Raw genomic sequence first — 26,629 nt, forward strand, 5'->3', positions numbered from 1 at the left:
GCACCAAAATAGGTCTGGGAGGGTTGGCAGCTGGGCCAGGACTAAGTGTTAGGTGATATAAAATGCTCTTTTGTGTCCCTGTCCCAAGCAACTTCCAGTGCTTTTCAGGAGAGCCTGAAGATTTTCCTGAAATGCCACCCTCAGCATTAAATTTTAAAAGGTGTCTTCGCTCCAAGAGAAAGAAAACTGTGGTCCAGAGAATTATTTTTTGTGTGTGTCTTGTAGCTGCTGTTCAGAATGCTCACTTGAATGCTCAAATTAAAACTTGGATGCATGGCACCCAGATTTTCTTTGATTCCTGGTTTGTTTTTTTTTTTTTTTAAGAGCCTAATTTGCTGATTTTTAGGGCATAACACAAACTTATTTGCTTAGTTCAAGGTTTCTTTAATGTCAAGCTTTTCTTCAGACTAGGAAAAAATCTTTCTGTTCAACAACTGCTAATGCATTCTAACAGATAAAAATGTTACAACTAGAAATATTTGATGATGACTTTTTGCAGGGCATGGTCTATCTAGTAGGAAATCACACAGACCCTCCCTTTGTGCCAGCTCCATTTGCTCTCCCAAGGTGATTCCATGATATATCTGGGAGTCTCCAATTATTTTCTTATGTCTGCTTCACTGGTTCACTACAGAGCAGGGGCCTTTAACATCACTATCTCCAAAGAGGTGAGTATGATTTGCTTGTAACAGAATTACAAATATTAGCAAGATGGATAGTGAGCAAAGAACACTAACACCTTGTGTTTGCCATTTCACATAGATGTGGGTCCTACTTATACCACTTGTAAGAGAGATTAATGACATTCAGTTTGTCATAATTCAAGTAGTCAAAGTCCCTTTCAGACTTCAGACTGAACTTCTTGGCAGCTCTAGGCAAAGAATGATAGAATGAACATCAAAAGTTAGTGTGCCAGGAGTGGCAAAAGGAATCTAAAAGAGCTTTTCTCAGCATGGATTCCACATAGAAAAGGGCAAAACAAGAAGAAGTGTACTGAAGCCCCAGTCTGCTGCACAGTGGCCCATGATAAATGTGTTGGCTATATTGACAAACTAGAATAAATCCTCAGACTTAAGAGAGCAGCAGGTACAAGCAGGCAGCAGGTACAAGCAAACTAAGCTTTCCTCTGTGGTTGAAGAACATACAGGACCTCTCCCAAATGCCAGTTTCCACAATGGCATTTGTAGTCAAAGTTTCAAATAAGTTTTGCTAACTGTAGCAAAAGGGTGTTTATGAAAACTGGTGACACAAATGGTACTGGTAAACATCACCACAGTGGTTAGCAGCAAAAAGGCAAATGAGATTTTTGAGTCCTTGCCTCGGACATATTCAGTGTATTTCATCTGAGAAAGTCTTAGAGGCAGAAGTCATGTCTGTTCTTTCAAAGAATAATGCTTGATACTGATATATGCTCCTGAATCAAGTCCATGAGAAATCTCTCTCTTCTGTCCCAAAGAGCACTGTGGGTTCCTTAGAAATCATTCTGGGGCAAGAAAATACTAAATCAAAACATGGATTATCTAAAACTAAGATAAACAGGATGTGTTGGGGTTTTTTCCCCCAAGGAAAACCTAATTTTCAAGCTGAAAAAATTACCTAATTTATTTTGTTTACAGCTTAATAGTACTTTTAATCTAAGCACTTCCCTACTCAGATGTTTTATTTCTGAGGTGAGTACTTTTATTTGTACAGATCTTTTAAGAAAAAGCAGTATCTAATGTTTTCTCTGGATATTATCTGTGTGCTTGCTCATTTGCAAAAGCTGGGAGGAGACAAGAAAACTGGTCTATTTTTGGTGCAAAATTCAAACTTACATGTCTACCCCATGATAACTCTTCCTAACTACATCATACTACACTTTAATCATTCTCTACTCCTCTGAGGGCTAGATTTTCTCTCAGTCTTTGGAACAGTGGAAAAGAATAAGTGGTAGCCATCTGTCAGATCAGTCTCCTTTCATTCTTCTTCAAAGTAATGGTATCTCTGCTACTGTCAGCCTGACTTCTCTTTGTAAAGACTCCTGACTTCTGACTCCTGGAGATTATATACAATGGGAAATAATAGTCATGAATCTATCAATGTGATGCAAGAAATTAAGATACTATGGAATGCTTTAAAAATATGGCAATATTTACTATAAGATTATGAAATTCAGAATCTGCATTGCAAACTGAAGCTTTGTCCTCTAGGAGTTTCCAAAGCGTTTCAAAAGCTTGTCAACTTTTCCAATTTCTTTATATTGTTAAGGTGATTAATTTATTTTTTTTTTAACTGGAATCGCTCATCTCCTTCACTTATTTAACATACTAATCTCTTTCTCTTAAAATGTGTTTTTCAGGAGTAGCCTCTAAATTGTTTCTCTATATATGTTCAGTATCAGTGAGTTTAAAACTTCATCTTTTGCTTTATCATCTCTGAGACTCAGAGTATATGCAATGCTAATTTTGTCGCTTCAGTTGGTGTAATGAAAATGAAGCTTTTTTAATACTGATTCATTACCAGAGGATTGGTGAATAGCACCTGATTATGATGCAGCTGTAGGAACTGTAGCTGGAGAAAAGCTGAACTCTGCCCTCAGCAGTTTCTTCCTCTTTGACCCTGCTCGGATAGCTTGGAGTCACACAGCAGCGGGCCCAGTGCTGCTGAGGCTGATGGCCACATCACCTCCTGCAGTCAATTAAATACAGGCAGATGTGTCCTACACATCACTGGCTGTGCAGGAGTGTTTGCTGTCCTGCCACATTCAACCACCCAGTACATCTTTGCAGGGAATCTAGTAAGTAAAAGGAGCTAGAGATAACGTTCAGTGCTGGGGCTGCACAAATCACACACTAATCTCCCTGGTCCTTTGAAAATCTTAGAGATTAGCATAAAACAGCATATACTGCTCTGCCACAAATATGCACACTGTTGTGTTGCATTTCACAGGAAGGAAACACCCACCACACATTGTAGAAGTTGATAGATTTAATAGGTAGGTGCAGAGAGCCCTTTTCTCCATGTGGGAGATTGAGTAACTATTCAAGAATAAATTGTAATATATAAAAATGTTACTGTCTGATGCCCAGTGTTCCTAACCTCTGTGTTATGAAATAGTTCAGTGTCTCCCCAGACATCTTTTCATTAGATTGCAAGTGAACCAATTATGTCAGCCATGCAAGGACTTAAATGATCCTAATGATAAAGAGGCTATCAGGGCAGTGTTATCACTGTTCACTCAATCCCAGTTACTGGCAGAAAACAGGAAATTCACAAATGATTTCACAATCTATATGTATTGACCACACAAAAAGTTTAGACAATGTGTTTCCAATCACAAAAGCAGCTGCATTTGTGCCTGTATCTAAGACAGCATCTATCTGTGCATGCAGTCACAGAAGACTGCTTTGTTTTTCCCCTGCAGACAGCCAGTACCAGAGCCAATTTTACTATAAACAAACAGAAGTTGATTATCTCATTATCTCAGAGGTAACCAAGAAAAATTCAGAAAGAAGCATTAATTATCCCTACATTAGGATACAATAGAACTTGTGTCAGGCTGACAGTGCTTGTTTCACCATGAGAAAAAGAATATTAGTTACCTTCTTTCTCATAGGAGCTCCAAGATACTTTCAACTGGTTAGTGTAAATCTTGGAGATGAAATATAATAATACTGTGGAACAACCATGTCTCTTGTGCCCCATGATGTTCCCCCTTTCTGTAGCTGAAATACCTTTCCAATTTATGTTCAATTTATTGGTTATCTTGAAGGCAGGCATCTGTTTCAGTCTATATTGGTTTTGGAGAATCAAGTTCAGTAGTTTACTCAAAGCCCTCTGAATGTTCCTGCAAAGTTTGAGCACCATAAACAGAAGTGCTGGAGTGCAAACTCTGCACAGGACCACTGTCCCTATAGTTCTCCATGTGCCTCATGAGAGGGGCAGGGAAAAGTGAGACTGCATAGCACACACTGCAGCAGCATGTCATCACAAAAGTGAGACTAGAAAGGTGTCTGTAGTTTGAATCAAAGCTCAGAGCATTTTAGATTTCACTTAGGTCTTGCTGGTTCTGTGGTTACCTGCAGCTTGCTTGTTCTCAGCTGTCTTACAACACATTTTAGCCACATTTCAAGTAGGGCTGGGTTTACAGCCTCTTTCTCCATAAATGCACATGATGGGTAGAAGCAAAGACTTTCAGAAAAGTAGCCCACATTAGTGTTTCTTCATGTTGGTTCTATACATCAAGGTGGGTTAGAATTCCAGAACTTATAACAATTTTTAATCTATTATAATTTCATTAAAGAAAAATATGAGCAGTCTTTTCTTAGTTTTAGTCACTGCACCTTTTATGAGGAAAAGAGGACTTAGAATGATCAGAGCCTGTCAGTATAAGTTTAAGAAGTAATGGTGCTGCTCACTTAGAGCTTTTGACACAAAAATGTGTTCTCCTGTTCTTCAAAACTTTGGTTTTCCCCAGGAATATGTGTACAGTGAACCAAGGATTCATTACAGGCATCAGTGGGAAAAGTTAGCAAATCATAATAGTTAGAAATGGGTATGAGTTTATTTAAATCATAATTAGTATTTGACAAAGGTATAGTTCAGCCATTCCAGGAAATTACTATTCCAGAAAAATTTGATTTCCCAAGTCTTGTAGGTCACAGCACTGGACTACACATGACCATTGGAGGAGATTAGTATCAGAAAGAGCCTGATGATTCTAGAACTCATTTGTAGTTGTGCCAGTTTTAATTAAAAGTTGTTGGGAATTGAAGAGCCTTTGTCAAAGTTAAATGTGTGGATCAGCATGAAATAAGTATGAATTTCCACAAATGAATTTTCAAGCAGTGTACATAACTTGTGCCTCTAGTGAATCCTCTTCTTTTATTTTTTTTTTACTTCAGGTTCTAGTTTTCCCTGCTGCACTCCAGTCTTGGTTTCCCTGACATAAGTTGATGGTTTCAGTGCCTAGGAAAGGTAGCTGAGCCATTCAGAGGCAAAAGAAATTCTTCTGAACCTATTGTGAACAATTATTGGTCTGTCTTGGGATATCATCTGTCATCGCTCTTTGTGTTTTGAAACCATATATTCTCTGCTTTTCTTTCTCTTTTCAGTAAGAGGAGATATTTCTGAGAGTGTTGGGGTTTTTTCCTCATCAGAGGCTCAAAATATTATATAGTCTGCCTAGGTTCAGACAGAATTCACAGCTGGATGGAGTAGGTGTAGTAGCTGGAGTGGATACAAAATCAGGCTTAAATTCCATTTCAGGAATTATCTTAAATCTCTTCAACCAAATACAATAAAAACAGGAGTTTAAAATGGGAATAAAAAACCCACCATGCCACTATTTAGATCACTCACTGTAGACTTGGGAATGCTCAGTGAGACTCTACAGCAACTTAGTCCAACCCACATCTTAAGTCAAGGGAGAAAGGCTCTAATCACAGTGGCATTAAGACAGAGCATAAGCACAGGACAGTTCTTCCATCCAGAGAGCAGTTCACTTCTGAGAACTGAGTCCTGCCAGCTGAAACAAGGTTTAGTATATTTCATTCCTAAAGTTAAGGCTCATCCCAGGTACTTAACATAAAGAAAAAAACCCCTTCAATTTAATTCATTGCAAGAAACGTGGACACCTCTTTGCCATGTATATTTTGCATTGTTCAGCTGCAACTTAAACGAAAATAATTATTTTTTTGCCTGAGATTTTCTCTGTCAAGCTCTGCTCTGATCGTTTTGCTTGTCACTTTGGTCCTAGCCCTCCATTTTCCTCATCAAGCTACAACCTCATAGACATCGGGCACTAATCAGCAAATGTGCTTTTTCCATCATAGCAGAAGTCACTGGTGGAGAATTTTCTGTCTTATGCTTTACAGAGAATAGTGATTGCAGTAATCAAAGGTAAGGACTGTAGCCAGTTCCTAAGCACAGCTGGCTGGAAAGCAAGACTGAAACCATAAAAGGGAGTGCTCAGCTTTAAAGACTCTGTTATGGGAGGTTTTCTTTCCATTTGGTGACAGCTGGTTGGGTTTACTCTGTGCTGGACTTCGATCCTGGTCATTCAGCCCTATGGATCAGGGGCTGGCACAGAGTAGGCGTTTGCTCCCTTTCAAACACTGGGCTAGGGTTCCATTTTCACTGAATGCAGTGTGGCAGCAGAGCTGAGATTGCCTTGAGTCTTGTCCTGACAGAGTCAAGCCATGACCAGAGAATGGCCCAAAGTGAGGAAGTGCAGAGCACACTTGCATCTTTGGGCTTCAGGGTAACATCTCTGATCTCCCTCTGCCTTTGTGCTTCTCCGGCTGCCACAGGCAGGACAGAGTAGAAAATCAGCTCCATGGGATGCAGGGAGTAAGGGACAAGGAGCAAGGGGGTGATGGCAGAGAGAAGCAGGTGGGAGGGTACAGAAGGTGCCTCTGAGGTGAACAGAGGTGAGAAGACTGCTGAGGAAAAAGCTGACCTGTCAATGAGAAGAAAAGAAACAGAATGAAAAGCTGGGAATCAAAAGTAAGATGTTTAGAAAAACAAATAAGAAAAAAGCTGGGGTTTGATATAGGAAAATAGGAATAGATGAGAACAAGAGGAACCCACCGGCTGAGAGAAGAAAATAAAGATGGACAGTAAGTCAGAATGGAAAACAGCAGAAACCAGATTTTGAGGGGGAGATGCCAGATGAGAAACAAAGGCAGGCAGATCCCAGTGTCAGACAGCTGTGAGATTCTAAGAGGTTTATATGCAACTTTTTTGCATGGTTTTTTGCCTTTTTAGTACATATGAATAATAGCTCCCTTGAGAGACATGACAGCTAATTAAAGGGAAATTGAAAACAAATTGAGTTCCTTGAGAAAGATGCTTCTGAAGTGCATTTTATTATTACTTTCAAATGTATTTATATCTGTCCCTTTTGAAGATAAACTAGGGAAAGGATTTCCTCTTCTTAATTTCGCCCATAATATGACTGGATCTGTAATAAAAATTAATCAGGTGAGAAGCCAAATTTCCTCTTATAGAATATTGCTGCTGTTTCAGGCCTGTTATTGGGGGCATTTTCCAGTGGTGGGTAGATATAAATGTTGTCAATAGTAAAGCTTTCACTGTACATTGGATATAACATGCAATCTCTGAACCAAAATGAGCCCCCCACCCCTAGCAGTTGTAGGCTGTAAGGGGCTCACCAGCCTTTTTGGGGTGCCATCATGGGGACGTGACAAGGTCAGCACTACCATCCCCAGCAGGGCTTAGGAGCACTGAGTGCCTGAGTCCTCATTTCTCTGACCATTCTCTAAGAAGGCTCACGGGCAGAGTGTCTCTGTGGTAAGTGTTGCTCAGTCTTCTGGAGAGTTGTATTAACCTCCATCAGAGCCCATTCCTACCCTAAAGTTAACTAAAGTTCAGGAGGCACAAAGCCACTCTTGCCTCCTGCTCTGCTGAGGGTGTTACCATGGGAACAAGTCCCAGAGTACTGTACCTGAATGTACCCACCTGAATTTAGGGTGGGCAAAACACATTTTATATGTTTTTTCTTTCATTAGAGTCATCTGGTTATTTACACTGATGTTCGCTATCAACTGGAGGCTGAGGAGGACCTTCACAGCCACTGCTGATGTCCTTTACTTTTAAAGAACAATTAGAGAAAAATGTACCCTTCCTTCTGTTGTCTTATAGGGAGTAGATGCTATAGCATTAGAAGCGTGGCTCATCACTACTTTTAATGTTTTACTAAAAACTTCTTAAGCACTTTTCACAAAGCAAAACTGTTGTTTTTAAGTACAGTGAGTGTAGCTAATTATTAATGATGCTTTGGAAAACTTCCTGCAGCCCGATGAGAAGAAGTGACTGGTTCTTTTCACTAGAGTTGTAGACAATACATTTTCTTAATATTAAAAGCCAGTTCTTGCATAATTCAATTTATTTCCATTAGTGTTAGCAAAACTTTGTGTATGGAGTGAGACCTTATCCTTTGTAAGAATTTCACAATTTGTCCCTTTGTAACTGGACACTGAGAGTGGGAACAGATCTACAAATCTCAGTGAATTGCCATGTAATTATAGAATATCATCTAGTTCAGACACTGGCTCAAAACAGGACTAATTAGATGAAGCTATTGAGCATGGTGTCCAGTCAAGTCTTGAACCCCTCCAAGGATGATTTCATAATCTCTCAGAACAATCTGTTCCATTATTTAACTACCTTAAGAGTAATTTTTTTTTTTGTAGTATCTAATCAGTATTTCCCATGTTCCAGTATGTTCTGTGGCCTTGTGTACTTTCACTACACACTTCCCAGAAGAGTCTGGCTCCATTTTCTCTGTAGTCTCTTTGCAAAATTCACATGCAACAAAATGGCCTTTCAAGCCCTCTATTCTCTGGGGGGAACAACCTAAACTCTCAGATTCTCCTTGTAGCTGATGTTCTCCAGCCCCTTGGCCACACCTGCTGGTGCAGGCCAGAGGACAAGCCTTGCTAGTAAAAGTGGCCTTGTCTATGTCTTTTGTCACTAGTCTCCCATCCTACTGAGCAATAACCCCACATTCATCTTCTGCTGTCAATTTTCTTACAGAAATCTTTCCTGTTGTCCTTCAGCTCCAACTGAACTATGGGTTTCCTGATTTCATTCCTATGTGTGCAAACAAAATGTTTGTGTTCTTTCCAAGTAGCTGCTCTCAGTTTCCATCTTCTGCATGCTTCCTTTTTGTGTTTAGGTTCAGTCAGTAACTCCATGTTCTCCATGTTGGCTTTCTGCCACAGTTGCTGAACTGTCTGAACATTCTAATAGCAGTTCTTATGCTCTGAGGCAGCTGCCCTTGAAGATTAGCCAGCTCTTCTGGGCCTCTGCTCTCCAGGGCAACTTCCCACAGGTTCTGCCAAGCAGGTCTCATCTGAAGTCTGTGGTTGTAATTCTGTTCTTTGTCTTGTTGCTTCTCCCAGGATCCGAAACCTGACAGTCTCATGCTCCCTGTAGCCAAGCTGTCCTTGGCCTCTGTATCTTACAGAAGTTGTTCTTTGATTGTGATAGCTGCAGCTCTCCGAGGGTATCAACCTTCAAATAATTCCATACCTCTAATATTTGTAAAATGGAAGCTGTATTTTTTATTTTATCAGTGTCAACACAGACATTAAACTGGGAGACATTAAAGGCATTTGGAAAGGAAACTACAAAAGTCACACTACAGAAAGTTCAGTTCGGGATAGAAAAGATGCTTGTGTAGTTTGAGCTGAATCAGTTTATTTATCCAGCTGTATGATAGAATACTAAAAAAAGGCATCCTGAAACCAAATAGCAGTAAGTCATAGCAGGGCTTCTAATTCCTTGTGTTCTTTGGTAGATGAAGAGTGACTAGAAAAAGAATGGAAGAAGAAATCCAAAGAAATGGAGATTTTCAATTAGATTGGTGTCCCTCACTGATATGAGAAAGTGTATAGAGGTTTATGTAACTGAGGGTGTGAGTTACATTCATCATCAGTAGCCAGAGATACGAATAATGAAATTATTATGCAGGTGACTCCCTGCGGTGGATGTTAAATCTGTGTGAAGTATGAGCATTTGTTGACTGACTGACTGACAAGTGTCTCTACCTTTTCTATTCATGGTTGCACAATGAAGTGACTCAGATTGTCCAGCAAAGTGCCCTGTGCCTGGGGGCATTTGCTTGGTACTTGCAAGCTAATTGATTAAATCACCTCCTTGACAAGCCAAGTAGTACTGGTTAGCTGAAATACTGGTTAGCTGGATAAGAAAACAGAAGAAATGGAAAATATTGACTGCAAGGACTTGATGCTATATATTCGTACCAGATATATACACTGCAGTGTCTGTGTGCATTTATATCTATGTATGTGTTGTAATACAAATACTGTATTGTTTATGGTTTCCTGTATCCTGAGCAATTTCAGACAGATGGGACTTGTTTTCCATCTGTTTTTCATATACCAATGGCACATTAATTTACTTATTTTACAGTACAAGCATGGCTATGAATATCTGTCCTGTGGAAATACTGGAATTCCTACTAGGGTTTCCTACTCATTTGAAAAACCAGTGCTGAAACCACCTTCCACAAAGGCAGCATGCCACCCCCATCTCTGCATTCTGGCACCTGAGCACCCCAGCCAACAGTTTACGTTATCCTTTGCTTATCCCTAAATGAAATTTATTAGATTTTACCTGGAAGGTCCAAAATAGCTTGGGATGTGGTTATCAGAGGCCACTCCCTAGGTGATACCACTGAAGGTGATAGCAATTGGCTCTCTTCAAGCCCACAGCTCTTTCCTTTAAATGATGGGCTCATGGCTGCAGAAGGTTTTCCCTGCAACATCCTCAGCCTTGTGATCTGCTACAGCAAAGGTCTTGTCTTCACCCTTCAGAGGAGAGGTATGGAAACAAATACATGGTGATTCCTCTTTGTCAAGGAATGGCTTTATTGGGAAGTGACTCATGTAGCTAAATCTGGTTAAATTATGATATTTTAAAGTTTGAGAACTATGCATATGCCAAAAACACATATTCTTCCAGTGTTTTGTTTTTGTTCTACATATGAAGTGTGTTTCTTTCATCTCTCAATATCTGTCAGTTAAAATTTAAAAAGAAAATGCTAGTTATACTAAAAGGCAAAGGTGTTCTGCAGGATTGGTTGAAACTGTTAAAAAATTAAGTCAATATTGTCTCATAATTTTGGAGATTGTTTATATTGTGATCATGACTGAAAATATTCTAGTGGTTTGAGGTATATTGTTACCTCTCGTAATGAAGCAGCTACTGAAAGATGCACCAATTTCAAAACAATTTTTCAGATATTAGGGAAGAGGCAATTGTCTCCTTATAGATGGTTTAATTCCAGCTCTTCTATAGCCCTGTGTAACTAAAAAAAAAAAAATCTGTAAAAGTAATGCCAGAAAAGACACTCTCCTCTACTTTCAGCTGTTTATAATCCAGTGCAGTAGCTGGAAATGAAGAAAACCATAATAATGTGACCTGTTTGCCAGGTCAGTCCCAGATGACAAATAACTCCATAGAAGCCTGTTCCCAGCTCTGGGGGAAAAAAAAAAAAAAAAAAAAAACCCACCAAACATTCTCTGATTTTGTCCAGTTTTGTCTAAAAATTTTTTATCAGGGTGGCTTCTCTCACTCTCCCAGGGAAACCTTGCTGGAAGCAAGACCTTCTGAATTTCACACTACATGCGGTCTGTGATTTATACAGATAACTCTATCTTGGTTTAAATCTTATCACAGAAGCCCCTGGGATGGGCATTGGTTTCTCTCATTCACCAGCCCTGTGGTGAATCCTGTAGAGCCACCAAATTCCAGCATAAAAGTTCAATGTTTGTCCAGATGGATGTATCTCAAGCACTTTCCCCAGTCTCTATGGCAGTGAACAGGCTGACTTTTCTCCTCTACCCCACAGAGTTTACTTTTTGCAAGTCTGTGGTCTTCACTGCCAGGGTTGCTGGGCTTTCCACTTCTTCATTCTGGAGGGAAAGCTGGTGTCTGGGGTAGGGGGAAAGGGAGTGCAACCACCAAGTGACACAGCATGAATTTCTGCTATTATTATAAATATTTATTAACAGGTCCTGTAAAGAATGAGGAAAATGCTGAAGATTTGCTGTTCTCTCATTCTCTTAAGTTTGCTCAGTGGGCTACTGAGTGCCAGTCCTGGAGTCAAAGTGAGGATCACCCAGAAGGGGCTGGAGTATGGTATGTGTGATGATCTCATCAAGAGCTGCTAGTAGCATTGCCTTCAACACTGATATGACAAAGGAAAGAGGGCAGTGGCAGGCTATAAAGGAAAGTTTAAGAGCACAACAGAGTAAAGTCAGTAATCTGCTTGACAGTATTGTACATCATATCAAGGTTCACCTGACCTCAGATATTGAGCCAGTTAGTTCAGCTCTTGCCATGGCTAGGAGTGAGATCTGAAACAGCACTGCCATGTCTCAAGTGAGATACCAGTTTCTTGCTGATTCTGGGTCCATCACATTTCCTAAGCCAGAAACACATAACTCCAAACTCACAGGCACTGTCAAAGGCGACTGAACTGATCATTGTTTTCTTGTAGCCAGGGAGGTTGGGCTGGAAATCCTGAAGCAGAATATGGAGAAGGAGCATTTCCCCGATTTGACTGGCCATGAGAAGTTTGGGCTTGGTAATGTCAAATACAACATCTCAAGGTAAGTATTCTCTCTGGGGGCAAATTGTGTTTGACTGAAATTTGAATCTTGTTTTGTGTTCATTTTGACTTATTAAATAAATTTTTAATTTTTTTTTTCTCTCTCATGGTCTAGGATACATGTTACTGCTGTAGAATTACCCAGTGCTTCCATCTCCCTCCTACCAGGGTCTGGGATAAAACTGGTGATTGGAAATGCTTCTTTAACCATTGATATGAACTGGAACATAAGGACCTGGATGTTGTATGTACAGCTTTGCATGTTCTGGACTATTTTTCTTGATGGATAATATAAAAATGCAAATTTTAGTTTATTCTTGTGACCCCTTCATTGCAAAGGTGCTCTTTATCACCTGGCAGCAGTAACCCAGGAGCACAGACTGGTGCTTCTGACAGGTCTGCTGGTGGGAGACAGCCCTGCGCCCTCAGACATCAGCACTGATAAAGAGCCCATGGCTGAGAAGCACTGCTGCAAATAGCACAGGCCTGCTGCTCTAGCTGAATGCTGTCATTGTCCAGCCCGCCAGCTAATGACACATTTAGAAAAACTGTAGTGTGGTGGATCACAGTCTAGTATAATAAACCCTCATAGTGCTGTCACGCTATTGGAAACCCTCTGTTATGCAACCAAGAGATACAGTTCAAAAGCTGGTGGAAAATGGATGAGCATATGTAAATATCCTTAGAGCAATCTCCACACCTTCCTAGTCCCAGGCTGTTTCAGAGCAAAGAAGTCCCTCTTCCTCACATTACCTGTATTGCTAAGCTGACTGAATTACAGGAGTCTCTGACCTGCCCTTCTGCCAGGGACAGCAGGGCTGCATGCAGGGGAAGGGCCCTGGGAGCTGAGGGGGTGGCACAGCAGGAGTCACAGTGCCCTCACTGGCAGGCACCCGACACAGGCAGGCAAAGCAGAGTAGTGGCAGTGACCAGCACCAGCCATGGGTCCACAGCACCAGGCAATTCCATAGTGAAGAGGTGGATTATTTTCAGTTTTTATTTTTTTCACTTGATGCAGCAAAGACAGTGGAAGAGGCACAGTGCACATTTCAAAAGTGTTTGTTACTGCAATCCTTTCAACACCCCTGGATAATGCAGGCCCTACATCAATAGCCCTCACCAGCTGCCGGACAACTCCTGGTGATGTAGATATCAAGCTGAATGGGAAAACTGGGTAAGTGGAAGAGATCTGTATAAACATTCTCACAAAATAACTGTCAGTGAATGGTACAGCGACAGCTTTACAAATTAGGGCACACAGAACTGCTTTTAGGCATCATAAAGTACCACAGGTGAGAACTGAGGCCCCAATACAGCATTAAAATGGCCAGCATTGATATTTGGCCTTGTACTTACACACAGTAGAAGATAAAGACAGAATCAAACAATCCCTTGTGCTTCTTCAGCACTTTCAAACTTCTGCTCTAATCTTCAACTCTAGGTAGAAGTTATGAGGTTGTACTATGCTTCACTCCTCCTACTCACAGTGCTATCAAAATTGAACAGAAGCAGACTCTCTATGAACCCTCTGGATACAGCCCCATGAAACAGCATCTCATTATTTTCTTGTATTTCTCTCGCTCTCTGAATACGACTCTTGTCACCTGTTTGGGGGGGTTGTTTTTGTTTGTTTATTTTTACTTGTTTTGGAAGTTCCTAGTGCAAAGACCATTTTGTACATATAAGATGGTGGTCTTCTGAAGAAATCCATTTTTAATAAATATTAATTAACCCAGGCTGACATGCATAGTGCTGAAATGATCATCTTCTAAATGGCGGTTCTCTGACAGTTTTTACATTTCAAAAAGCTCCCATGTGTAATAGAATATCACACTAAGAGGCCATTAAATTCATGTTCTGCAGAGATACCTGATTTCCTCTTAGTGACTATAGTACTTGACCCATTAATTGCCTTCTTCCTTCCCTCTAGCTTCCTGTATAACTTCTTTATCAAGTATCTGAAGAAACCCATTCACAGGAGCTTGGTCACTAATGTAAGCTTTTCACATTGTGTAGGGGAGGGGTGTAAGGAGGATAGCAGTCACAAGTCAGTGCTGTGAACTTGGCAAAGGAAGAATTAGAAAAATAATCCTGTAATAGTCCTATTCTGGTCTGATCAGCACAGTCATCATTTTGCCAGCCAGAAATGATTCCAGATAAAGTGACAGGTTCATAGCCAAGATACTGACATAGCTATGTTCAACCACAGTAGCAATAGGGATGGATAATGCAGTTATTTTTTCCATTACAATGCAGAATAAGTCCCTGCCTATGTACCTACAGGTATCCTGGGGCTTGGGTTATTTTTATGCTTGGCAGACAAAACATATACTGGGCAATACACAGAGAAATTATACTATATCAACTGATAGTATGACCTTTCAACTTCATTGTAGCAAAGGGGTGAGTAGCTCTGGTGACAGCCTGCCCAGGGCCACTGAGAGGAAGCAGAACTTGAGATGGCTGCCATTCTGTCCAGGGATTTACACTTGGACTCGCTGATCTTAAGTGTCTTTTCCAACCTAAATGATTCCGCAATTCTGAGATCTTTCCCGTGACACCAGTATGAGAGCTGTCCTCGCACTATTTAAGGCTGTGGTTTTGTCACCCCCACCAGGCTGCCTCTGGAAACGTCCCTCTTTTTTGTATCTCTGACATACAACACACTCGCATTGCACCAAGCGGAAACCTTGGGGATCCAGTTAGGTAAAGAGAAGCCAGATGAGGTCTTTTGATAAACAAATGCTGCAATGTGTGTCATGCAGCAGAAAGATCTGCTAGCACACATGTAAGAGGTGCTTATGCATCCATGGTAATCAGGCAATAACTTGAGTGTGCTTTTGTTGTAGTCATGTCCCAATATCAGAGCTGGGATCCAACTGATAGATGGAGACCTCCGATCACCGAATGGTGAGTCATCAGTGACACCTTTTCCTTCTGTTTTCTCTCTTCTGATCAGTGAAATTCTGCCCATTCCTTAACAGCAGCTGCTTAGCAATGCCTCCAGGAGTGCTATCTGTCCCTCTGCTCCATCTGCTCCCTTGCATACAGAATCACAGTTAACTAAAGGCTGGGCTACTTGAGCAAGAAATATATGTTTCTAAGAGCCAAGGACTTGGTAGCAATTCTCAACTTGCAAGTGTGGCAGTGTGCACTTCTGTTGTGAGAAATGCCACCTAGAGGCCACACAGTACTGCTAAGACAGTTTTCCTTTACCATGCTCCAATTCCTCCTGCACACACAGCACTTTATAAGCTGAAGTCTGTTCTCCTAGTCTGACTGGAAATTAAGTTTTACTTACCTATTTATCAGACTTGCCAGGGACAAAATGAAAAAGCTCCTTTGCAAAAGCCTTCTCACTTGAACTACTTTGGGTTAGATTTGCAGGCATTTAAGACACCCAAAGTGTTGGTCAGATATCACGCGAAAAACAGGTATCTAAGCAGATCAGGCACTCTCCTGGGAAAGTACCTGCAAGTTTCAGCTACTTGGGATGCTCTTAAAACTCCTTGACAAGAAATCCCAACACCTCCTTATGCCCTGAGGCACTGATATGGCCATCTCCTTTTTGGGGTTAGACCAAACTTACTTTCCACAATGAGAAAACAATAGACAAACTAGAGAAGGCACTTTACGTAAAGTCTCAGTAGAAATATCAAATCTTATGTCAGAATGCATATTAGGAGGTCCCTGGTTGTGTTTTTCCCTACTCTCTGGAACAATTTGTGTCATTCTCTTTCAGAAAAGACTTAGTTTTACGTATACATAGTTTGACTTAGTTTCAAGTATACATAAAATTATGTAATTGTAATTATGCAGATATAAAATTATTTCTATGTTTTTTGTAATATTCTGTGTCTTATCTACTACTCTTACAGCTGTAATGCAGATTGATGATTTGGCTGAAGTAGACTACTCCTTAAGTGGCTTGCCAGCAGTATTCCAAACATTCATTGACCTGGACTTAAAGGTAGTTGCCTGTAGTGCTGTTTGCCTACATTGCTGTGGGTTCCATTATTCTGTGAGGCACTTTCTAAAGATGACCATGGTTGTTGGCCTGAACATAAAAGCTCACCATCTGAGAAGACAGACATTTCAAAACATTATTGAATTTGTTACAGTAATAATTTGTAACAATCCTGTTGTGCAATGAATTCTTTAAAAGCCACATTCTTTTCTTTAAACTGCTGTTGAGCTGGTTGTAAAAAATAGAGTGTAGTTAAAGACTAAGCAAGACAGAAGAAAAGAGAAAGGGAAAGGAAAGAAAAAAAGTTATTAAACCTCATCTTTCTCTCACTGTTAATTATAGCTGGGACTTCATTGTTCAGTCAGTCAGGATAATATTTCTATACATGGGACTAAGTAGGTGTGTCTGCTGTTGGATGAGAGAGAAGAAAGAGCAAGACTATCAGAGCAAGAATTAAGCCCCTAGCTTCTTGAATGGGAAGGCAGAAGACCCTTTCAAAAGCATGGGAGCCCAAGGAATGCTGCTGAGTCTGTAAACTTGAAAGTTTATTCCAAATTAAGGAAAAAGTCTCCTTATGTACAGAAAAAATCTGACTAGTTCCTGATTCTAAAATGACTTCATTGTCATTCTGTATAAGGTGATTTGATTGAGGGTAGTTGTCATTATTATAGTATCTGCAATCCTTAATTAAGTTTAATCTGCCTTGTGTTTGGTTCTTTACAAAGGCCAAATGAAAAGGCAGTCTTGTCACAAAGATCCTACAAATTAAGTATTAAAAAAAGGACAACAGGGAAATAAGAGAGGGGGAAACAAAAAGGAACAAAAAGTTAGTATCTGCTTGTGTGGTAGACACTGGTCTGAGCACACCAGCTGTGCAGCTGCTGTCAAACTCTTCTGAGTATTGCAGCAGCTGGATTTTAAGCAGGAAATTGTGTCAAACTAAAGATGTAAAATCATGGCTGTTCCAAGAGCTACTCTTCCACATAACTGGGGAAATATACAAAGACTGGTAATTCCAGCAAGTGAGAATTGAACGGAGAGGTCACCTACTGTGATTCAGCACCTTGTAAGCATTTTGATAGTCCTTAAAAGACAGTAGGAACTTTAGAGCTAGATGAGAAAATAAAGACAGACAAAATACATTTGAGATTAAACAGAAACCGAACTAATAAAATGGACATAAAAAACTTTAAAATTTAAATGTCTTCATCACTTCCAATCAGTTTTACTGATTTACTTTTTTGTTTCATCTGTATGCATTTGGAAGTATTAGATCTGCAAGGCTTGGCCAATATGATGGCTAATGCAGAAGACAACATAGGAATTTTAGGTTTGTCTGACGCAACTTTGCTCTCTCATAAGCCTTTTGTCTGCACAAGTTGATTCTGGGCACAATACAGTGCTGATTTTGACCAAGAATGACCTCAGGTTTTACAGAACAATTTTGTAATTGAGACCATGGATAGCTCTTAAGCAGCAGTTCTCAGATTTAAATTCCTAGAGATGAGAAAAGGAGAAAGGAGGACAGCTAGTCATGTTCTCAATGCAATATTTAGACCCTTAATTTAGAGGGTGGTCTGAGGTGGCAGACTGTCCTTGGTGACCAGTATCACAAAAGACAGATCTTGGGCCTCATCTGTGAATATGTCCAAATGCTGGAACTTGCCTTCACCACCTGCTTGAAAGCACCAAGCCTTCAGGGTGTACTACAAAGCCTGCATACTCATTTATTATCCAAATCAATAGCCAGGGCAAAGTCAAGGAAAGTACCATTCATTGTCTGCAGTCATGGTAAAGTTATATTTTGACTCGGTTTTCTTTATCTCTGACAATAATTTTTAGGGTGTAGTCTTCCCAGCTGGAAACCATACTGACTCTCCCTACATGGCAGCTCCCTTCACAATCCCAGACCAAAGTGACTCCATGCTGTACCTTGCCTTCTCTGAGTATTTCTTTCAGAGCTCCTCATTTGCTTACTACACCGCAGGGGCCTTCAACATGACCATTGCGGAGGAGGTGAGCAGGACACAAGGAATGGGCTCAGAGTGGCTCAGTTAGGGCTTTGACCTGCCAGATGTCAGTATGTGGCCGCATAAAGCTCTCAGTTGGTCTGTAGAGTCCTGGGACAGAAGATTATAAATACTGGGGTACTGTTATTCTCTTTTACTTACACTCTATATAGATGCCTCAGGCCACAGCCAGGCATGCCAAGTTCCACTGAGCCAAGAACCAAATACTGCCAAAAAATAAGGGGTTTGTAGACCTGAGGCACAGACTTCTCTAACAGGGACAAGAGATGAGCTCTGGAGAATTTTGCAGCCTCATTGGCTGCTTTCTAAGGGATCTTAGAATGAAATTACTACTGGGGCCTTGTAAGCAAAGCATTTGTCAAAGCACAGCATCTGTGGCTTGAAGGCTGCCTGACTTGGCTAGCCGGACTGCAGGAGGTTCAGTAAGTCCCAAAACCTATAGACTGCAGCCCAAACTATAATGATGTTAAGAATTTACTTTCTGAGGGATTATTTTGGCATGTGTTATTGGGAAGCTGCTTTAAGTATACCGAGTCTCTTAGGAATATTTCTGAGAGGAACAAAATCAAGTTTAATTGAAATTACTGTAATAATGCATTTAGAGAAAAGCTGACCATGAAGGTCAAATCTGGTAACTCATTTGTTTTCTCTCTTTTATTTTTCCCTTCAGACTTGCAGCTATTTTAATATAAACACAGAGATATTTAGCAGTATCATCCCTGAGGTGAGTGTCATTACTTTCACAAAGTCTCAGGGAAGCCACCCAGTGTGGGTGTCAAGACACCTCACTACTGGTGTATCCCAAAGGCTTCAGCAGGGCCCCTGCACGGGAGAAGCAGGCACACATGTGCCTTGTAACAGCAGAGCAGATGGGCCTTGTCACTTCCCACCCCACGATGAGTTGAATGACTTGCACTGTTACCAAACATAATCTTGGCCCATGACCTTGCACATCAATCTTTTCTCTGGGCACCATGCCCAAGCCACAGCTGTTCCTACCTAAAACCAGCTCCATGCAAGAAAAAGCTTCCAGTCATGAGTCCCGCTTTGAGAGGCATCCAAGAGCGGTCTCAGCTCAGAAAAATCGCCTTTCTCCTCCCCAAACCTGCTTAATTCTCTTTACTTTGCTGCTGACCTGTGACTGATGAGCAGAAAACCTGGGAAAGGACCATGTGCAGGAAAATGAGCTAACGGATGGACAGGAAACATTACATCCTATGGAACAGACAAGGCAGATGCACAGGATATCCATTTATTTTAGTGAAGGAGATGAATATAACAGGACAGAGAATATGAGCATGCATGGTTTCCACCAGTCTTCTGAGACAGGATGAGAAACCAAAAATGAGGAGAAGAACCCCTAGGCTATAAATGCAGAGGATGGGTGAAATCAAACTAATAGTTCAAAGTACTTTACATTCTTGTTTGCTTCCCAGATGTTATTAAGTTCCTGCCTCAGAAATATAAGAATTCTCCAAGGGTAGGCATGTATGATGTTCTCCATAAAATGCCATGAGCATTGATGCAAATACTCCACCCCCTCTGTTTTGAATATTGAACTTTGTGAGCCTGTTCACTCTTTAGGCAATGAACAGAGTGAGGCTCCTCTGAGGACAGTCCTGAGGAGGAACCCATCTCCTGAGATGGGTGAATTTCAAAGTGAATGACTCCTGAGCTATTTTATTGTGTAACTAAATACCACATTCAGGTCCATTTATCTCCTCTGTCCACAAGCTAGTATTGAATTTCTCTTGAAATAATATGGAAAAATTTGTATTCCTCAAGTGGAAGGAACTTTTCACTGCATTCCTGAGTGGCCAATACTGTTAATTTAGCACCACAGAAAACCTTTATTTCCTGCTTACCTGAAAGAATCTTATGTTAACAGCTGCCCTTAAACTCATCATAAGGAAATACTTTAAAATTTTTGCTTCAAAAGTGAGAAAATGCAGTATTCTGATCCATTCAATAAGAAAAATGTTTTTTCTTTTTTTTTTGTCTTTGAATCTTACAGGTAGCTAAATACTCAATTACACCCTACCCAGTGATGTTGAAGCTAATGTCTGCTGAAATCCCTACCATCAGCTTACAGCAGGATTCCTTCACGGCAGAGATTCAGGGCTCTGTGGAGGTGTTGGCCATTCTGCCAGACTCAACCGCCCAGTCTCTGTTCACACTGAACATAGTAAGTACAACAAACAAGGTGACATTTAACTCAGGGTTAAATATGTTTGTTCCTTCCTTATTTCAAAACTCTATACAAGAAACAAAGAAAATGCCAAATTTCTAGTAAATATGCACATTCCCCTTAGTCACAGGTATAGGCATGACCTCAACTAACCTATAGGACATTTCTGTGGCAAAGAACATTTTCCTGCAGATGGACAAAATTCCCAACATGTAGTGGCTCTGATTAAGCAAGGTTTTGTTCTCTGTAATGACAGTTCTGCAAGTGTGAGTCATGCCTCTTGGCATCTTGTTCATGGCTTTGATTAATGGCATCTCATTACCCCCATTTCAGCTCTTGTCAGTGCCATTCAAATGAACAGACATTTGCTGTGTGCAGCCTTGCAATGAGAAAGCTGCATTTACCTAAAACAGCTTCCATGCATAACTGAAAAGATGGTATTTATGTGTCTGTGACTAATTCACAGAAAGGGTCCTGGGGTTTTTTTATGTCTGGTAATCCATGGTTTCTTTATTCTGCAGGCAGCCAACACCAGCATTTCCCTGAATATATTTGATCAGAAATTGATGGGCTCGCTGTGTTTGAACAGGTAATCCAATCTGGGATGAAAAAGATTTCCTTTGGAAAACAATGTTAGCAATCCCAACATTAGTAGTTTGATCAGATAATTGTAAATAAGTTTTGCTGGTAAATTCACCTGCATTAGATTCTCTTAATCTGGCAGCATTTGTACATTTTAGAGGAGGCGGGAAGCTTCTCTCTGACAAGTGCAATGGCCCCAAGGGGCTTCCCACCAGTGGACTGCTGCAGGGAAGTGGTCTCACTAGACTTCCCTTCTTTTTACATTTACTCTCCCCTCTGAGCTAGATAAACTAAGCATGCAGGGCAGTTTTGATGACCATAAATCATCTGAGAGTTTCCCTCATCACTTTCTGGCTGGCAAGATGTCATGGCTTTCTAGACAACCTGTGCCACTAAAGAATGTCAGAGCAGTCCAGGGCACAGTGAAGAACCTGGGCCCCTGCAGGTCCCCTATGCAGATATTCTTATTGCAGACATTCACCAACTGAAGTCCTGCAACTTGGAAGGTACAGAAAGCTGGAAACCAGAGGCTAGGCCATTTACACATCTAACATGTCACATTTCATGGAGAAGAAGCTCTGTATATCAGGACCTCACAACTGGGAATTGGGACTCCAATTTCATAGAAGTCCCTAAGAAAGATACGGGGTTAAGAACATGCAGAGTTCATCAGGGCAGAGGGATGTTAGGAATTTAAGGAGGATAGTGCTGTTAGCATTTTCTGCAGTCATTTTTAAGAGGAAAATCAAGAGTGTGCTGGAAGCTGGCCTTGAGAACTCAGGTACTGGTGCTGAGGAAACTCAGAAATCTTTTGTTGGATACAAGAGTAACTTAGGGAATAAGTACTTCATTTTGGAAACAGAGACAGTAGCAACAAAGCCATCAGTAGCAGCAGCACCACACAATGAACAGATCCTTCCTTCCTGGTAAGACTCACATGAAAGCATTACGCAGATGTACCAAAATCTTTGGAAAATACCTGACACCCTACAAGTCCTTGGTAAAATCAATTGTCAGTAGGATTTCCAGAACAGTACAGAGGGAGAAGCACACTCAAATTGCTGGCTGCAACCCTTCTAGCACGCTCTTGCATGGATGCTCAGCCATGCCCTAAGAAAACCACATCTTTCTGTATCTAGCAATATGCAGTGGGTGAAAAATCTCTGTACAGATGCTTCCTAAGACCTGGAGCTCTACAGCATGACTGCACATGATTAGAATAACTTTGTTTATCCTTTCTTAGTGACTCATCTTGTTTCACTTCTTTCCCTCAGGATCCAGTTCTCCCTAGCCCACTCCAATGTTGGCTCTTTTGAGGTAAGTGGGTAGTTGAAGCATATAGGAAATGCAAACTAAGAATATCAGTGATATCAAGGCTAAAGAGTAAGCATTTAAATTTTATCAGTATTTCTAAATCATTTGGCTTCATTCCCAAGTGGCTCTCTTCCTGTCTTCTGGCAGCCACCTCTCTGTTCTTGCCCTAAAGAGTTAAAAGTAAACTCTTTGGGACAAGCTAGTGCTGTGCAAATGAGACATTCTGTAGTTGCCCTGGCTGCCATAGGAAGAGATCTCTCGAATCATCAGGGTGAGACAGAGCAGAGCTGAGCTGTAGCAGCAGAGCAGAGCACCATCCAATGGTCACAGGGATGGCTGAGGCACAGCCACTCCGTGGATGCTCATCAAGGTGCTCAGAATTCTGGCAAGGACAGGGAGTCAAAATATTTCCCTCAGGTGCCTGAAATAGTGCAGTTGTAGCCTTGCAGGGGAAAACCCTGCCCCCACAGAGTCATCTCATTCTCAATATAATCAATCAGTTCTGAGTAGCGGAGGAGAAAGGATTAAAACTGTTCTAGTCCTGCTTTGCTATTGGTGATAAATTATCTCACAAATAAAGCACATAGACTGTTTTAAATTAAAATGTTGGCCAAGCATAATGAAATACATTTGCATTTTGCATCTCACTTCCTTTGCATCATTCCAAAACCTTAAGATCTGAAGTTCACTTGAGCTTATGACTCTGGAGGCCAAAAGAGAACTGGAAGTTGATTAAGAGCCTACTAACTCTACCCAGGATTAGGGCACAACAGCTCTTCCACTATCAGGAAATGATGGCTAACTCAGTTTTCTTATCTGTGGCAGGTCGTACTTCTGGAGAACATCCTATCTTACATTTTCCAGACTGAAGTAATTCCATCAGCTAATGGTAAAGCTGTATTTCAAAGCATCAACTAAAAAGCTTCCATCAGAATGGGTTATTCTAGGAACTTCTACTGACTTTCTGATTAAGTTGTCAGCTCCCATTAACTTGGAGTAGAAAATGACCATTTGCCAGATAAGCAGTGGAAGGCAAAGATTGTAGGGGTGTAAGTGCTCCCTCTCACTGTTCTGTAAAAAGGGGAAAAATTACTAGGAAACCAAAAATTCATCTGCCTTCATCTCAGTCTAGGTGGTCCTGATGCATCAGGGAGAAAAGCAAAATCTCTCTCATCTGCACACCTGCCTGAGGCCACTATATGTGAAATGTATTCCTTTTTATTAGACCAGAACAGAGCTTTTGCCTCTCATAAATCTTATTTAAGGCCCTGGAGGGAGATACAGCTTTGTGTCAGCCCTGGGATAAACATCACCTTCTTTAGCTAATGGATACAAATGGGAGCAGGTCCTAATGATGGTAGAGCTGTATTAATAATCCCTCAGGGATCATTAGGGACAAAGCACTCAGTATGTAATGTGTTGAACATGAAATCCTTGGTTTGGCTGCAACACTCTGCCAAGAGAGAAGCACTCGTAATTCTTTTTTTCCCCATTGCTAAATGAGCATCTTAGCAGCCTCCCAGGCTTGCTTGTGAAGACTAAGAGGCTGATTGTTAGAAATGACCTACAAGTCGCTGGATGAACAGCGTTGTTGAAGGGTAGGAGTTTATTATCTTTCTAATGCATACCTAAATCATAATTTGTCTCTTTTTTTAAGCTAAACTGTCAAAAGGATTCCCTCTTCCCAATCTGGCCAATGTTACCTTGACAAGACCTCACATTACAATTGTACAGGTGAGATTTTGATACTTATGAAAGATTTTCCTTTATAAAAGGTTATCTCTCTTTTTACTTCTTTTTTTTTTTCCCGAGGCATTTATTCACTTTCTTCAGTGCCAGAAATTTGCTGTGTTGGAGCTACTTAACTAATAAAAATGGGTTTAAAATGAGGTCCCTAGTAATGGTAAAATTCTATTAGAAACAAATGTATCTTTCTTTGAGAGGAAAAGTTAGAACTGATTATATAAATATGAAGTGATCAAATGTACAACTTTTTCAGCCTTCTAAGTTGGAATTGAGTGTAAAAACGGGCTTGACATATTGTTCAAGTTTGGCCAACCACATCAAATTAGAGTTATTGCTATCTCACAGTTTTGTTGAATACTTGGAATATGAGAGGGACGAGAATTCAATTTTGTGCATCTAGGATGCCCGGATTTTGTTAATAATTGGTGATAATGACTGAGGCTAGTAGCCAAAAGTAGCCAGTGAGCTCTCAGAAAATATTTTTTGCCTTCTGGTTATCCTTCTCCAAAACTAGCCCTTAGTTTGAGCACACAGAATGTTGCTAGGTAACCAGTCAGTACAAGGGCATTGCTGACAAATTAATGCCCAGAAAATTAGTAAGCCTTCTGCATTTCTCCACTTGCTTAACAACTTCTCAAAGTTATTTTCAGTTTTTTTGAAGTTTTTCTTTGCAGAGACTTCTAAATCTTTGTTAGTGGTTAAGCACAAAACACAGCTCAGGAAAGGAAATGCAAAGATTGATTTTAATTGTTCTTTGCCTCCCACATACCTGGTTCCCTACAAAATATAATTGCTCACACAGTGCTTTCAGTGGCACTCACTGCCAACAGTCTTATAGACTAATTGTGAATGAAGGATTTTAGTGATTTTGCGGTGCCCATTCCCCCCTCATGTTCTCTCACCAATCTCCTCATCAGTAACAAGGGAATGAGAGACAACACAGAATTGCCATGCCCTACCAAAGTGAATGAGATTCCCATTTAAAGGCTAGAGTTTAGACTCTAGTTCTAGAGTTCCCACTTCCAGTCCCAGTCTGATGGCTATGGTCAACAGGAAGAAAAACAATTCTTACTTTTCATAGACAGGCTGGATGGTGCTTTGAGCTACCTGATCTAGTGGAAGGTGCCCGTGCCAATGGCAGGGGGGTTGGAACTGGATGGTGTTTAAGGTTATTTCCAGCCCCACCCATTCTGTGATTCTGTGACTGTGATGAGCTGCTCTTTGCAGGCCTATTGCTCTGTATGTGCTGACACTGGGGGAAGCTTTAAGGACAAGCTTAGATTGAATTCTTAAGTGGCACAAATTCGGTAATCCCTTGTGATCCTTGCCTAATTGCCTCAAGGCTCAGATGAACCTTCCTGAGTAGGCTGTATGATCTTTAGATTCCCTTCTGTCACTAACATGGTGCAAAGGGATAGCACCCAGGGAAAGATAGAGTCCTTTTGCAAAGTTCAAAGGACAGAGATGAATAAAACTTATTACTTCCAAGGTTCAGCTCTTCTCAGTAGATTTGTGGACCTTAAACACCAAGATCAATTTGAACTTAAGAAACCCCAAAATTTTAATTCATAGTATGTCCATGACTGTTCTCCTCACTGCAGGGATATGTGTTGATTTCGACTGATGCCCACTATAAACACTACAGGAGAAGAGAGACCACGTGTTAAGCATGAACTTCAAATCAAGTCAATAATGTGACTCTGAAGACTAAACACTGTCCAGTTCTGCTGAAATGTTTAACTTGAGCTCTGACAACCCCCATCCTGGCTGGGGGCAAGAGGGGGTGCTGGGAATCAAAAAAAGCTGATGGAATGGTTAGTTGGTGTAATGGTGGTAACAAGCAGCCCCAAGGGAAAACATGTAATGCATGCTTGACATTTATTTATTCTGTAGTTTAACTGATGCAAAAATGTTTTTAAGATTAATGACTCTTTTGAAATACACTTTTGTCCATACACTTCCAGAAGGATGCTGCAATTTCTTAAAATTAGGGAAAGTACATTGTCAAAATGCTGCTAGGGCAGATACAGCTGCTAATATGTTTCTACTCTAACAACCTTAAGCACTTCTCTTCTGCACACCATGCATGAGGTAGGGAGTGAGCACTCTCCAGAACTGTGGAACTGTCAGACTGAGAACTGACCCAGTTAGAATGGGAAGTAAAATCTTTGCAGTGTCTTAACATAAATCTTAATACGCAGAACAGGACCTGAGCCAGTGGCACTACTACTCTCCATCTTTCCGGGTGACTCTTCAAATCCGTGTGCCTGTCATGTGCCCTCTTTAGTGCTGTTTAGCCAGGTTAGATACATTTAACTCCTTCAGTGTTTCTAGGTAAGTCCTCTAAATCTAATTCTGTGACATCTTTCTCTGAATTGAAGATTAGATACTTTTCTTACTTCATTTGTGTATGGTATCTTACCCTCTTTCGTTCTCCTCCTTTTTTCCCAGTACTTTATTGGTGTGCAAATGTGAACACAGTTCTGCAGAGGGCCATGCTGGCCCTGCAATGCGTAGGGGCTTGTGCTTTGGCCAAACCTGGACGGGAAGCCGGCTCTGGCCTCCCTACGCTGAGGAACAATTAGCGATGGGGCGCAGGCAGCTTTTGCTGTGCGGAGCGGAGCGAGCTCATACCACCTGCTGCAGGGAGGTACCTACAC

General features: G+C 40.9%; 1 protein-coding gene across 1 annotated transcript; it reads left to right on the top strand.

The window, feature by feature from the left end:
- Window positions 1–557: 557 nt before the first annotated feature.
- BPIFC (BPI fold containing family C) lies at window positions 558–25,821 on the top strand. The gene is made up of 16 exons (XM_064702507.1): window positions 558–668; window positions 11,544–11,670; window positions 12,032–12,143; window positions 12,258–12,386; window positions 13,161–13,316; window positions 14,073–14,136; window positions 14,992–15,052; window positions 16,021–16,112; window positions 17,952–18,125; window positions 18,810–18,863; window positions 20,154–20,324; window positions 20,849–20,916; window positions 22,184–22,226; window positions 23,049–23,112; window positions 23,881–23,957; window positions 25,571–25,821. The coding sequence occupies exons 2-16, from the start codon at window positions 11,556–11,558 to the stop codon at window positions 25,634–25,636; spliced, it is 1,446 nt and encodes a 481-aa protein (XP_064558577.1). The 5' UTR covers window positions 558–668; window positions 11,544–11,555; the 3' UTR covers window positions 25,637–25,821.
- Window positions 25,822–26,629: the final 808 nt, after the last annotated feature.

Source organism: Zonotrichia leucophrys, chromosome 1A (genome assembly GCF_028769735.1).
Source record: "Zonotrichia leucophrys gambelii isolate GWCS_2022_RI chromosome 1A, RI_Zleu_2.0, whole genome shotgun sequence".
Lineage (NCBI taxonomy): Eukaryota > Metazoa > Chordata > Aves > Passeriformes > Passerellidae > Zonotrichia > Zonotrichia leucophrys.

Bases quoted from the DNA above. Each gene is read 5' to 3' on its own strand.
- BPIFC (XM_064702507.1), top strand. From the start codon at position 11,556: ATGAGGAAAATGCTGAAGATTTGCTGTTCTCTCATTCTCTTAAGTTTG. The intron at 13,317-14,072 runs GTAAGTGGAAGA...CCTTCCCTCTAG, and splicing joins AAGCTGAATGGGAAAACTGG to CTTCCTGTATAACTTCTTTA. The intron at 23,113-23,880 runs GTAAAGCTGTAT...TCTTTTTTTAAG, and splicing joins AGTAATTCCATCAGCTAATG to CTAAACTGTCAAAAGGATTC.